The 12144-nt window shown below is 43.9% G+C and overlaps 1 protein-coding gene across 1 annotated transcript in view; it reads right to left on the reverse strand.

The window, feature by feature from the left end:
- Nucleotides 1–11783, reverse strand: part of LOC120882942 (phospholipid-transporting ATPase IB) — a 401559-nt gene extending 389776 nt beyond the window's left edge. The window contains exon 1 of the mRNA XM_040266775.1: nucleotides 11610–11783. Coding sequence (XP_040122709.1) covers nucleotides 11610–11710 — 101 coding nt within the window. The 5' untranslated portion in view covers nucleotides 11711–11783. The remainder of the gene's footprint in view (nucleotides 1–11609) is intronic.
- Nucleotides 11784–12144: the final 361 nt, after the last annotated feature.

Consider the following 12144-nt stretch of genomic DNA (forward strand, 5'->3'; position numbering starts at 1 on the left):
TACAGCTTATATGTACATGCGCCTCCAAAAAGTACGCTTTACTAACATTTACTAAATGTGTTGACACTGGTACCCCCAGCTGCAAGGGGAGCACCATAACAGTGCGGGTGGGATGCTATGGACTGAACTGTGTCCCCTGAATCCACAGGTCGACGCCCTCATCCTTGGCAGATGGGGCCACTGGGAGGTGATGACGTTGAGATGAGGTCAGGAGGCTGAGCCCGCGTATGGGACTGCAGCCTGCCCAGGAAGAGACACCAGAAAGCCTGGTCTCTCTCCTTCCTCACCACATGAGAAGGAGGCTGTCTGCAAGCCAGGAAGAGGGTCCTCACCAGACCTGACCCTGATGGCCCCCTCACCTTGGACTTCCAGCTGCTAGAACTGTGAGCAAATGCATCTCGAGGTGTAAGCCCCCAGGCTACAATGTTCTGTCACGGCGGCTGAGATGACTTAAGACGGGAGTAACAGAGGTGCCCTCCCTGGCTGTTCTCTCTGCTTATCACGACATGTTCTCCCGTTTCTGTGTCCAGCTAGGTATACTGATGATTAATTTACTTCACTTCATCCCAACTAACCCTCCCAACTAAGGTCTGTCTATTCAAGGCTATGGTTTTTCCAGTGGTCATGTATAGATGTGAGAGTTGGACTGTGAAGAAGGCTGAGCGCCGAAGAATTGATGCTTTTGAACTGTGGTGTTGGAGAAGACTCTTGAGAGTCCGTTGGACTGCAAGGAGATCCAACCAGTCCATTCTGAAGGAGATCAGCCCTGGGATTTCTTTGGAAGGAATGATGCTAAAGCTGAATCTGAGTGAACTCCGGGAGTTGGTGATGGACAGGGAGGCCTGGCATGCTGCGATTCATGGGGTCGCAAAGAGTCGGACACGACTGAGTGACTGAACTGAACTGAATCCTCCCAAAAAGAACAAGGGGCTTAAGACTGATGCAATAAAGCAAACTGCAGACTGAAAATGATAAACTAATGACAAGCCCACAGACAGCAGAACTGGCACTTCTAGGAAAGAAAAGCACTTTAAAATCATGTTTCCGGGTTGTGTTAGGATAATTTAATCAAATCCGATAAATCAGCCCAAAGTATTCAAAAATCAAGAAAGTTACCAATATGGATTGACACCCACAATTCTTAACCAAGAAATCTTGGTCAATACATATTGGGTCTTCAGATAAGAACTGTAACACATGTCAAGTCAAAGTATTAGTCACTCAGTCACGTCCGACTCTTTTGCAACTACATGGGCAGCCAGCCACCAGGCTCTTCTGTCCATGGGATTTCCCAGGCAATACTGGAGTGGGTTGCCATTTTCTTCTCCAGAGGATCTTCCTGACCCAGGGATCGAAACTGGATCTCCTGCATTGCAGGTGGATTCTTTACCACTGTGCCACCAGGGAAGCCCGGTAACACATACAGACAGTTAAATAGACACAATACAGGTTCATGGTAAAAAGTTTTACTGATGGGCCATGTGATCAGAAAAGTGTGGAGATCACTGATACAGATGCAGAGCTGAAGTGAGAGAGGGATGGTCCCTCCCAAGATGTCATCCTATCTCAGGCAGGTCTGAAAGCCTGAGCCAGCCAACACTCTCCGGGAGCTTGTGAAGGATGAATACCGAGGATACAGAGAATAATTTCTCTGAAGGATGAACCACAGCATCCCAAGGTCAATCCTAAATCCCTCCCTAATTACATCTAATAATCCGCCTACAATGTGGGAGACCTGGGTTCGATCTCTGGGTTGGAAAGATACTTGGAGGAGGGCACGGCAACCCACTCCATTATCCCTGCCTGGAGAATCCCATGGATAGAGGAGCCTGGTGGGCTACAGTCCATGGGGTCACAGAGAGTCAGCCACGACTGAGCAGCTAACCACAGCACAGCACAAGGGTAGCTAAAAGCCTACAGTCCGAGTTGTGATGAGGCTTTCATTTAGCAGAAAAGGGTAGATCAGCATTTAAATGATCAAACCCAACCTCACAATTTCAGGAAATTTCTCTGCAATGGTCTCCGGAAAACAAAAGGTCTCTGCCTTTTGTTCTCCGGAAGCATTGTCCCTCTTGAAAGGGCTGCTGATTGGCATTTCTGAGTAAGCTTCCGCTGTCTGTCGAGTGACTCAGCCAGAAGTAGTAGAATGAACACTTAGAGGCTACTTTCTAGATCACTACACAAAAGCTCACAAGACTGAACTCTGACTGCACCATTTTCTATAGCCCACAGTTCTACTTTTTCAACTTCAACACAGCTAGATCGGACGTTATGAAAACAAACTCCAGTACTGCCAGTTAAGAGGATGCTGTCTCCCTGAATGGTCAGCATCATGACAAATGTGTGAAGATAGGAGTCCAGTCTCCCTGACTACCTCCCCTTCAAACACACAGCTCTCTCCAATAAGGACCCAGCACTTCCCATAGCATCCAACAGAAAGATGAGAGTTGAGCATTTAGTCCCTAATCTCCCAGACAGTTCTTGTTAATTTTTAATATATTTTTATCTTGAGATAAGTTTATAGTCACAGAAGTTATAAATATAGTACAGAGCTGCCATAAACCTTCACCCTGCCCCCATGTTAGTATCTTCAATCACCACAGTATAATCTAGATCAAATTAGATCAAAACTAATTTAATGGCATCAGCATAAGAATACCCCAAATTACAGAGTTCAAGTTCACTAGTGTTCAGTTCAGTTCAGTTCAGTCGCTCAGTCGTGTCCGACTCTTTGCGACCCCATGAATCGCAGCACACCAGGCCTCCCTGTCCATCACCAACTCCCAGAGTTCACCCAGATTCACGTTTATCGAGTCCATGATGCCATCCAGCCATCTCATCCTCTGTTGTCCCCTTCTCCTCATGCCCCCAATCCCTCCCAGCATCAGAGTCTTTTCCAATAAGTCAACTCTTCACATGAGGTGGCCAAAGTACTGGAGTTTCAGCTTTAGCATCATTCCTTCCAAAGAAATCCCAGGGCTGATCTCCTTCAGAATGGACTGGTTGGATCTCCTGGCAGTCCAAAGGACTTTCAAGAGTCTTCTCCAACACCACAGTTCAAAAGCATCAATTCTTCAGCACTAAGCTTTCTTCACAGTCCAACTCTCACATCCATACATGACCACAGGAAAAACCATAGCCTTGACTAGATGGACCTCAGTTGGCAAAGTAATGTCTCTGCTTTTGAATATGCTATCTAGGTTGGTCATAACTTTTCTTCCAAGGAGTAAGCGTCTTTTAATTTCATGGCTGCAATCACCATCTGCAGTGATTTTGGAGCCCAAAAACATAAAGTCTGACACTGTTGCCACTGTTTCCCCATCTATTTCCCAGGAAGTAATGGGACTGGATGCCATGATCTTCATTTTCTGAATACTGAGTTTTAAGCCAACGTTTTCACTCTCCTCTTTGACTTTCATCAAAAGGCTTTTTAGTTCCTCTTCACTTTCTGCCATAAGGGTGGTGTCATCTGCGTATCTGAAGTTATTGATATTTCTCCCGGCAATCTTGATTCCAGCTTGTGTTTCTTCCAGTCCAGCATTTCTTATGATGTACTCTGCATAGAAGTTAAATAAGCAGGGTGACAATATACAGCCTTGACGTACTCCTTTTCCTATTTGGAACCAGTCTGTTGTTCCCTGTCCAGTTCTAACTGTTGCTTCCTGACCTGCATACAGATTTCTCAAGAGGCAGGTCAGGTGGCCTGGTATTCCCATCCATACATTTAATCAAATATTACTCAGTCATAAAAAAAGAACAAAATAATGCCATTTGTAGCAACACGGATGGACCCAGAGATGATCATACTAAGTAAGTCAGAAAAAGAAAGGGAAATACCAGATAATATCACTTATATGTGGAATCTAAAATACAACATAAAATGAACATATCTGTGAAACGGAACAGATTCACAGTCACAGAGAACAGACTCATGGTTGCCAGCGGGCAGGGGAGGGGGATAGATTGGGAGTCTGTGATTAGTAGATACAAACTATTATATATAGAACAGATAAACAAGGTCCTACTGTATAGCACAGGGAACTATATTCAATATCCTGAGATAAACCATAATGGAAAAGGACAGGGGAAAGAATGTATATATATGTATAACTGAATCACTCTGTTGTACAATAGAAATCAACCCAACACTGTAAATCGATTATACTTCAATTAAAAAAACAATTCCAGTGCTTCTTCTAGTGCACCTTTTCTGTTCCAAGATCTGATTTAGAACTGATACTGCATTTAGTTGTCACATCGCCCTAGTCTCCTCCAGTTATGTTAATTTTAACTTGCGTTTTTCACAAATCCTGATGCTTCATTCTTTTCATGGGTAGAGATCAGAAGTGATTAGTTCACAGAGGATGTTAAAAGTTAACAAAATCTGCAATCAGGGACAAGCAGAAATAAGTTAGTGATCAGAACTCAAACCCAGCACCTTTCCCAGTTTTTACAGATCAGAAAGGCACAGACATTTTAGTCTGTGTTTTTAGTTTCAAATATTAGTTTTGAAAAATATTTAGTTTTGAATATTAAATTCAAAATATGCATTGGGTCTACGCATACAAGGGTCAACTTGATGAAGAAATCACCCCAGCCAACTCCCCTAGACATCTGCTTTTTCCTTAGAAACAAATACAACACTGGCCCAAGGCTGACAGTTTTCTGTTTCTAAAAATAATACATTTCAAGAAAGCTCAAGTGTTTGATTACCAAACTATACAATGCCAAAGGCCCTGAGTTTGAATGCCTTTGCCTGCAGAATGCCTCAAAAGCCTTGTTCAGGGGTGCAAACCTGTTAAGAGTTCTAATTGCAAGCAGCTTCTGTGGCCTTAGTTGCTACTGGCTTCTATAAAGTAAGGATTCTCAGTATACTATGACACTCATGTTCAGGAAATATAAGGTAGGAGTGCCTGGTTTGGAGTCTAAATATATGGCTCTAAGGGCTGCCCAGGTGGCCTGCCTGTCAATGCAGGTTAGATGTAAGAGACGTGGGTTCGATCCCTGGGTCTGGAAGATCCCCTGGAGGAGGGCACAGCAACCCACTCCGGTATTCTTGCCTGGAGAATTCCTGACAGAGGAGCCTGGTGGGCTGCAGTCCATAGGGTCTCACAGAGTCAGATACAACTAGAGCAACTTAGCATGCACTCATATGGCTCTAAATTAAAAAAACAGTGAATGGTAACTATGTGAAGAGATTAGATAAACCATAGCTTTTTGCTACATAAATCAAATCTCATTTTGTATGTCTTAAATACATAAAATTTTCATTAAAAAATATTTAAAATAAATTTAAAATATATTTATATTGAGGCTTCTCTGATGGTTCAGACGGTAAAGAATCCGCGTTCAATGCAGGAAACCAGGGATTGATCCCTGGGTCGGGAAGATCCCCTGGAGAAGGGAATGACAACCCACCAGTATTTTTGCCTGAAGAATCCTATGGACCAAGGAGCCTGGCAGGCTACAGTCCATGGTTTCACAAAGAGTCAGACATGACTGAGCAACTAACACATTCACTTTCTAAATACATATAGTTTTCATTAAAAAAATAAGTAAACAGAAAAATAAAAAGAACATTAAATAGAAGAAAATCTTGGTCATTTGGAAGTAGATACATGGAATGCTTTCAACATAATCCACTATTTGGGGCAGGGAGGGGTGGGGTGGCTGTTGTTGAACATTGTATTTATTTTCTTTCCTTGGGCAGATTCTATGGAAATGATAGGAAGATACATGCAAAGGAAGTTGGGATTAACATATACATACTACATTATATGAAATAGATATATAACAAGGTGCTACTATAGCACAGAGAACTCTCTTCAATATTCTAATAGCCTATATAGAAAAAGAACCTGAAATAGAATAGATATATGTTTCTGTATAGCTCTTAATTAATTATTCTTGATAAGGGTTTTTATATACCTTCATCAATCTTGACAAGGATAACTATCTCAAGTGAGATCTGTAAACCATGGTTCTTAATACAACAATCTGTACGTGAATCAAAAGGAAGTTAGAGTTGTTAGCAGCATCTTGGTATTCTTTCTCTATTAAATTCTAAGCGCCTTCATTGTGAAGACCAGATTCCACTTAAATTCTACAGCGGTAGCTCCCAGGGACGGGGGAGCCTGGTGGGCTGCCGTCTCTGGGGTCGCACAGAGTCGGACACGACTGATGCGACTTAGCAGCAGCAGCAGCCGCCGCCGCCGCCCAGGGAGAGTCGCTGCTCCTTGGAGTAATCCGGTACCGCATCATCACTTACCACCCCTACTCAGGCACAAAGTGCTTTTGAAGATGACTCTGTTCTCTTCACTCCTTAAGACAAAAATATCCTCGCAGACATCAGGATCCCAGCAGAATATTATACAACTCCGATGCTACAAGACCTACCACCCCATACTCAAGTCTCCTTTCTGTAAAGGCAAAATTCTATTTCAATCTTATCCTGGCAAAACCAACAGAATAGTCATATGAAGTCATTTTCTTTCAAGACAAAGGAACCTAAAGCAATGCAATAGCTTGGCAAAGCTCAAGTTACTGCTTTAATGAAGATTTCTGCTACCTGAAACTCCTACCTGAAATGAATGACTCATTCAAAACTGAGCATCTATAAACATTCCTAACCTGCTTTGACGACCTCCTGTCAGACACTGGAGAAAACCATTTGATAGCCTTGAAACTCATTGTTTTACATGGTGTGCTGACATTCACGCAAAAAGACTGCACTGAACTTGATGGCATAAACACTGCCCATTCCTTTGACCAGTAAATCATGAAGATATTTTCTACAAAAAAATTTACCTTGAAACATTTAAGATATAGACACATGAAATTAATTATTCTCCCTCATGACTGATGAATACCAAGTTTCTCTAAATATCAAACTTTCTATACGCTTTTAATATTTAACTTAAAATGCTTATCCAAAACAGGAAAATCTGCAGAGACAGGAAGTAGGTTAGTGGTTGTCTCAAGCATGGAGAGAAAGAGACTAAGATATGACAGCCCTGGGAACAGTTTCTTCGAGAAATGACAGAATGTTCTGAAGTGGTGGTGATGTGTGTACTATTCTGAATATACTAAATGCCACAAAACTGTATCCTTTAGATGGGCAAAATTATACGGTATGTGAATTATTTCTCAATAAACCTGTCCAATTTTAAAGCCGATGTGACTGTACACTTCAGAAAAGGAATCTTGTAGAGTAGACACACGTATAATCGTACATGTACAGATGGAACAAGTACACTGCAAAATCTACTCATTTCTGGATGATGGAAGACAACGATTGTCTTCACAGTTAAGGGCCTAGAAAAATCTACAAGACCCCCTGGAGGAGGGAATGGCAACTCACTCCAGTATTCTTGCCTGGAGAATCCTACGGACAAAGGAACCTGGCGGGCTACAGTCTATGGGGTCAGAAAGAGTGGAACACGTCTGACATGACTTAGCACACACACAAGAAAAGACCATGTTATGTGTCTCTATAATTATGATCATCTAAATTCCCTGGCTTCAGTAATGGAAAACTTCATCCTAGCACAACTTCAGGTCAAATTAAATGTTGGTGTCAAGTGTCAAGAACAAGGTTTAGAGAGACATCTGTTTACATAGCACAGACCCTCCCAGAATTTCAGGCAACAGCTTGGAATTTCAGTCACCACAACTGGCATTCACCTGGGGCTACCAAGGCCACAGCCAACCCAGGCAGTGACCTTCTCACTCCCACTAGCCTGGGGGCACCTCCTCCTTGGACAGACACATCAGTCCAAACGCTAACCCCAGACCATCCATCCCTGCTCGAATGGTACCATCCTGCCCTCACCAACCTCCTCAAACACCCAACCACCATATCCCTTCCTGGCAAACTCCAGTCCCTCTAGTGAAGTCAAAACACCAGCTGCCCACGAAGGCAGTCAGAGAGCAACTGTCACCATCACTGGGCTCCTTCCAGGGAGGCCTTGGGATGCGGGAAGATAAGTGAGAGCTGGGGCTCCGGGAAGGCCAGCCTGCGGAAGGGCAGAGTGTCAAATATGCCAGACAACCCCAATACCCCCCTCCACTGATCACGTGGTCCTTTCTTCTCAAAAGCCTCCATTTAGATGCCAACCACCTGGGATGACACTCTCTGACCCACCAAGAAAATCCATCAGTCTTTTCTCAAGAAAAAGCTATTGAGAAAAAGAAATCCTTTATCAACTCCCTTTAATGAAAATATCCCTTTCAGTAGGTTTATCAACTTTCAGCAAACATTCATGACCAAGATAAGAAACCTTATTTTTTTTTAATCAGTATTTTATAAAATGAATGGTCCAGTGCTGAAACAATGTTGCTCAACATTTTATAAAATCCTTAAACCATAATGCCAAGAAGCTTTAAAATCAATTCTTTAATGAACAATGAATCACATTACCATCAGTAATTCCTAATTAAATACAGTCAAGATAAAATAAAAATTGGAAGACCGTATTCTAGGACAGCGGGCAACATACCTTAATTTCTAAGAGCCTATTGCATGTATTCTGAAACCGATGCTCACAGTATAAGCCATGAACTCAGAAACTGTATGAACTGTAAGAATATTTAATTAATTCAATTATACACTCACATAATAAGGAATGGTTGTGTCTACCTACTTCATTCTTATGAAGTATACCATAGGTATACTCCCATTTAGCCCTCACTCACTCCAAAAAAGCACAAATGAAACTGTATAACAAACAGCCACTGGAAATCACTGATATAAAAATCAGTCTCAAAAGTCAGAGAGTCTTCAGACATACACAACAAACTTATGGTCACCAAAAGGGAAAGATGGGAGGAGGGATAAATTAGGAGTTTTGGATGAATATATACACCCAACTATATATAGAGATAGATAGATAGATAGATCTAACAAGGACCTACCGTATAGCGTAGGGAACTATACTCAATATCTTGTAATAACCTACGATGGAAAAGAATCTGGAAAAGGACTTATACATATACATGTATATATAGAGCTGTGTATAGAACTGATTGCTTTGCTATACACCTGAAACTAACATTGCAAATCAGTGATACTTCAATAAAAAATAAATACATAAAAATTTTTAAAAAGTCAGTGTGAGTCAATTAAAGAAGTCTAGCCCATTACCCAGACTTTTAAAAATCTTCACCTTCCATGGGAACTAGAGAATTTAGACAAAAAACAAAGACCCCTATTTCTTTCTGCCAGATTTAGGCATCCACAAATGAATACTGAAATTAAGAAAATTAATAGGAACTAGTCAAAAGACTCTTGAGAGTTCCTTGGACTACAAGATCAAACCAATCAATCCTAAAGGAAATCAATCCTGAATATTCACTGTTGCTGAAGCTGAAGCTCCAATACTTTGGCCACTTGATTCGAAGAGCTGACTCATTGGAAAAGACCCTGATGCTGGGAAAGATCAAAGGCAAAAGGGGACGACAGAGAATGAGATGGCTGGATGGCATCACTGACTCAATGGACATGAATCTGAGCAAACTCTAGGAGATAGGGACAGGGGAGCCTGGTGTGTTGCAGTCCAAAGGGTCGCGAAGAGTCAGATGTGACTTAGCAACTGAACAACAACAAGGCAAAAACACTACTTGAAAACATCTTAAAGTTAGAAACACATGGCAAAGTCTGAGGAAATGGAACTATGCTGTCAACGCAGGATTCCAGATGGTGTAGGTGTCTTTCACAGAGTTGTGGATCCATCACCCCACAATGAAACCCCACGTATATTACAGTCTCTCCTCTTTTCCCAACCTCCTCCTCCACCCTAGAAGCCACTAGTCTATCTTTTGTCCCAACGGATTTGCCTCTTCTGGATGCTTCATATAAATGCAATCATACATGAGACCTGTTACTGGCTTTTCTTTTAGCACAATGTGTTCAAGGCTAATTCATGTTTTAGTATGACATTCCTCTTTGTGGCCAAATGACATCCCGCTGCATGGACGTACCGCATTCTATTTATCCATTGTCAGTTGATAGACACCTGGGCTGTCTCCCCTTTGGGCCACTATGATGAAGCTGCTATGAATATCTGCACCCAGTTTTGTGTGGATGTGTGATTTCCTTTCTCTTGGGTATTTATTTATACCTCGAATGGCTGGATCATGTGTAACTTTACATTTAACCATTTTAGAAACTGCCCAACTGTTTTTTAAAGCAGCCACACCACTTTTCATTCCCGCCAGCAATGTAGGAGGGGTCCCATTTCTCCCCATTCTCACCAGCACTTGCTACTGTCTTTTTGATTAGCGCTATCTTAGTGGGTGACGCAGTAACTCACGTGTGCTGCTCTGCATCTTAAACCAAACCCACTTATCCTTGAATTTTGGCCTCAGTTGTTCTTCCAAGCTACACATTTAAGTAAAAAATAGGCCCCAATGGGCATTCTTAAAACCTAAAATAAAGTCAGGATAATCCAACACTCTTTTAATAAATGTCACTTCTGCACAGTATATGCACCATTATTTTACCCCCAACCCTATGAAGCTACAAAAACGCCCAACAGCCAGGCCTTTCTGAATAAAGATCTCAGGCTAAGTTCAAGTGTTAAGGCTTCAGGGTGACACAAGACCCAACAAAGTTTTAGCCACAGCTTTCAGGAGAGAGCCCTGGACTGGAATTCAGTTACACACACAGTACTGGCAAACCTGACCCATGGCCTCCCTTCTCTGCACCTGAGCACACGGTTCAGAGCCACTCACAGAACCACATCCTCTTAAGTCCCTCCCAGGGATAAAGTTGTCGAAGCCTGAAAGTTTAATGAAACTTGCAAACATGCCAACTTCCGTGCCTAAAAGATTTAGCTTTGCACAGCACAAACACTTTGAGCTCAGCAGCCAGACAGGCTGGGTTCTATGTCCAGCTCTGCCACTTGGTAGCTAAATGGCCACAGGTCCTTTAATATCTCTCTTCCTATGTCAGTTTCCTCACGTGAAGGTAAAACTGCCTTCTTCAAGAGGTGATGAGGTTTCATAAAGCTAGTGTAGCTAAAGCATCCAACAGAGCAGCCCGCAAAGAGCAGACATCTAAATCTTAGTGTCCATCTGTCTTCCCGCTAACTCTAGGCAAAGTTTCCCAGCAAAGAAAGGCTTCTTAACAAATGTCCTGGGCATTGAGAGCTGAATGCAAGTTCTTGTGAGGGGAGGGATCCATTATAAAGCACTCTGCCACATTACAGTCGGCAAATTGCTAAGGAGAGCTTAAAACAGGCTTAAATTGTCTTTCCAAAAAAATGGCTTAAAACGGGATGGGGGAGTTCTTGGGAGGGCACTCATGGATGAAGAGAGAGAAGAAACCTTATTTTCGCCAGGACAGAAGCCTACAAGCATCCTCCAGGCTCACAGCCAGCCTGCACACAGAGCCAACGCAAAGGACAGGAGGATGAAAGATATATTCCCACACCCCAGTGGGAAACGGGGTATAGACTGCCGGGCTTGAGTGGGGAGGGGAGGGGCTGGGGCTGGCGGCCGCAGGAACACGGGTGGGGGCTGGCTTGGCTCCTGCGGAAGTCTCAGAGGAAGCCAAGGCCCCTCCTGTCTGGGAATTAATGAATTGCTCCGACTGGGCCGCCCTTTCCTACCTGATCTGGTTGTCACAGAATTTGTTGAGATGCGGTTGGTTGAGGTAAATGGTGCGGGCTGGTGCGTCCAGCTGGTCTCCAACAGACGTGGCCCGGGACATCTCATCGTCTGCCTTCTTGTAGCCGGGAGGAGGACGGACAGGTCCTGCGGAGAAGAGGCGCGGGCAGAACGCAAAACACAAAGAAGTCACGCAGGGCAGCGGCGGCAGCACCGGCGGGCGGGGACTAGCTGGAAGGATGCTCCGGGCGTCGCGCCACCCAGTCCCTCTGCTGCCCTGGAGACGGGCGCCAGCCCCGCCCCGCCCGCTGGTCCCCAGGCGGAGGAGCCTCCGCGGGTGGGAACCTCGGCCCCGCCCCCACTCGTCCGTCCCCTCTCCCTCCCCCCTCCCTCCTTCTTCCATCCTCTCCCCAAACCTGCAGCCCCTGCGCCAGACCCGCAGGCTCCACGGGGATGGTGAGGGGTGCACGGCTGGAGGCAGGGCCCCCGTGGACGGCGGGGATGTGGGGAGCAGAGACCAGAGCCTCCCCTCCCCCG

Source organism: Oryx dammah, unplaced genomic scaffold, assembly GCF_014754425.2.
Source record: "Oryx dammah isolate SB20612 unplaced genomic scaffold, SCBI_Odam_1.1 HiC_scaffold_24, whole genome shotgun sequence".
Taxonomy (NCBI): domain Eukaryota; kingdom Metazoa; phylum Chordata; class Mammalia; order Artiodactyla; family Bovidae; genus Oryx; species Oryx dammah.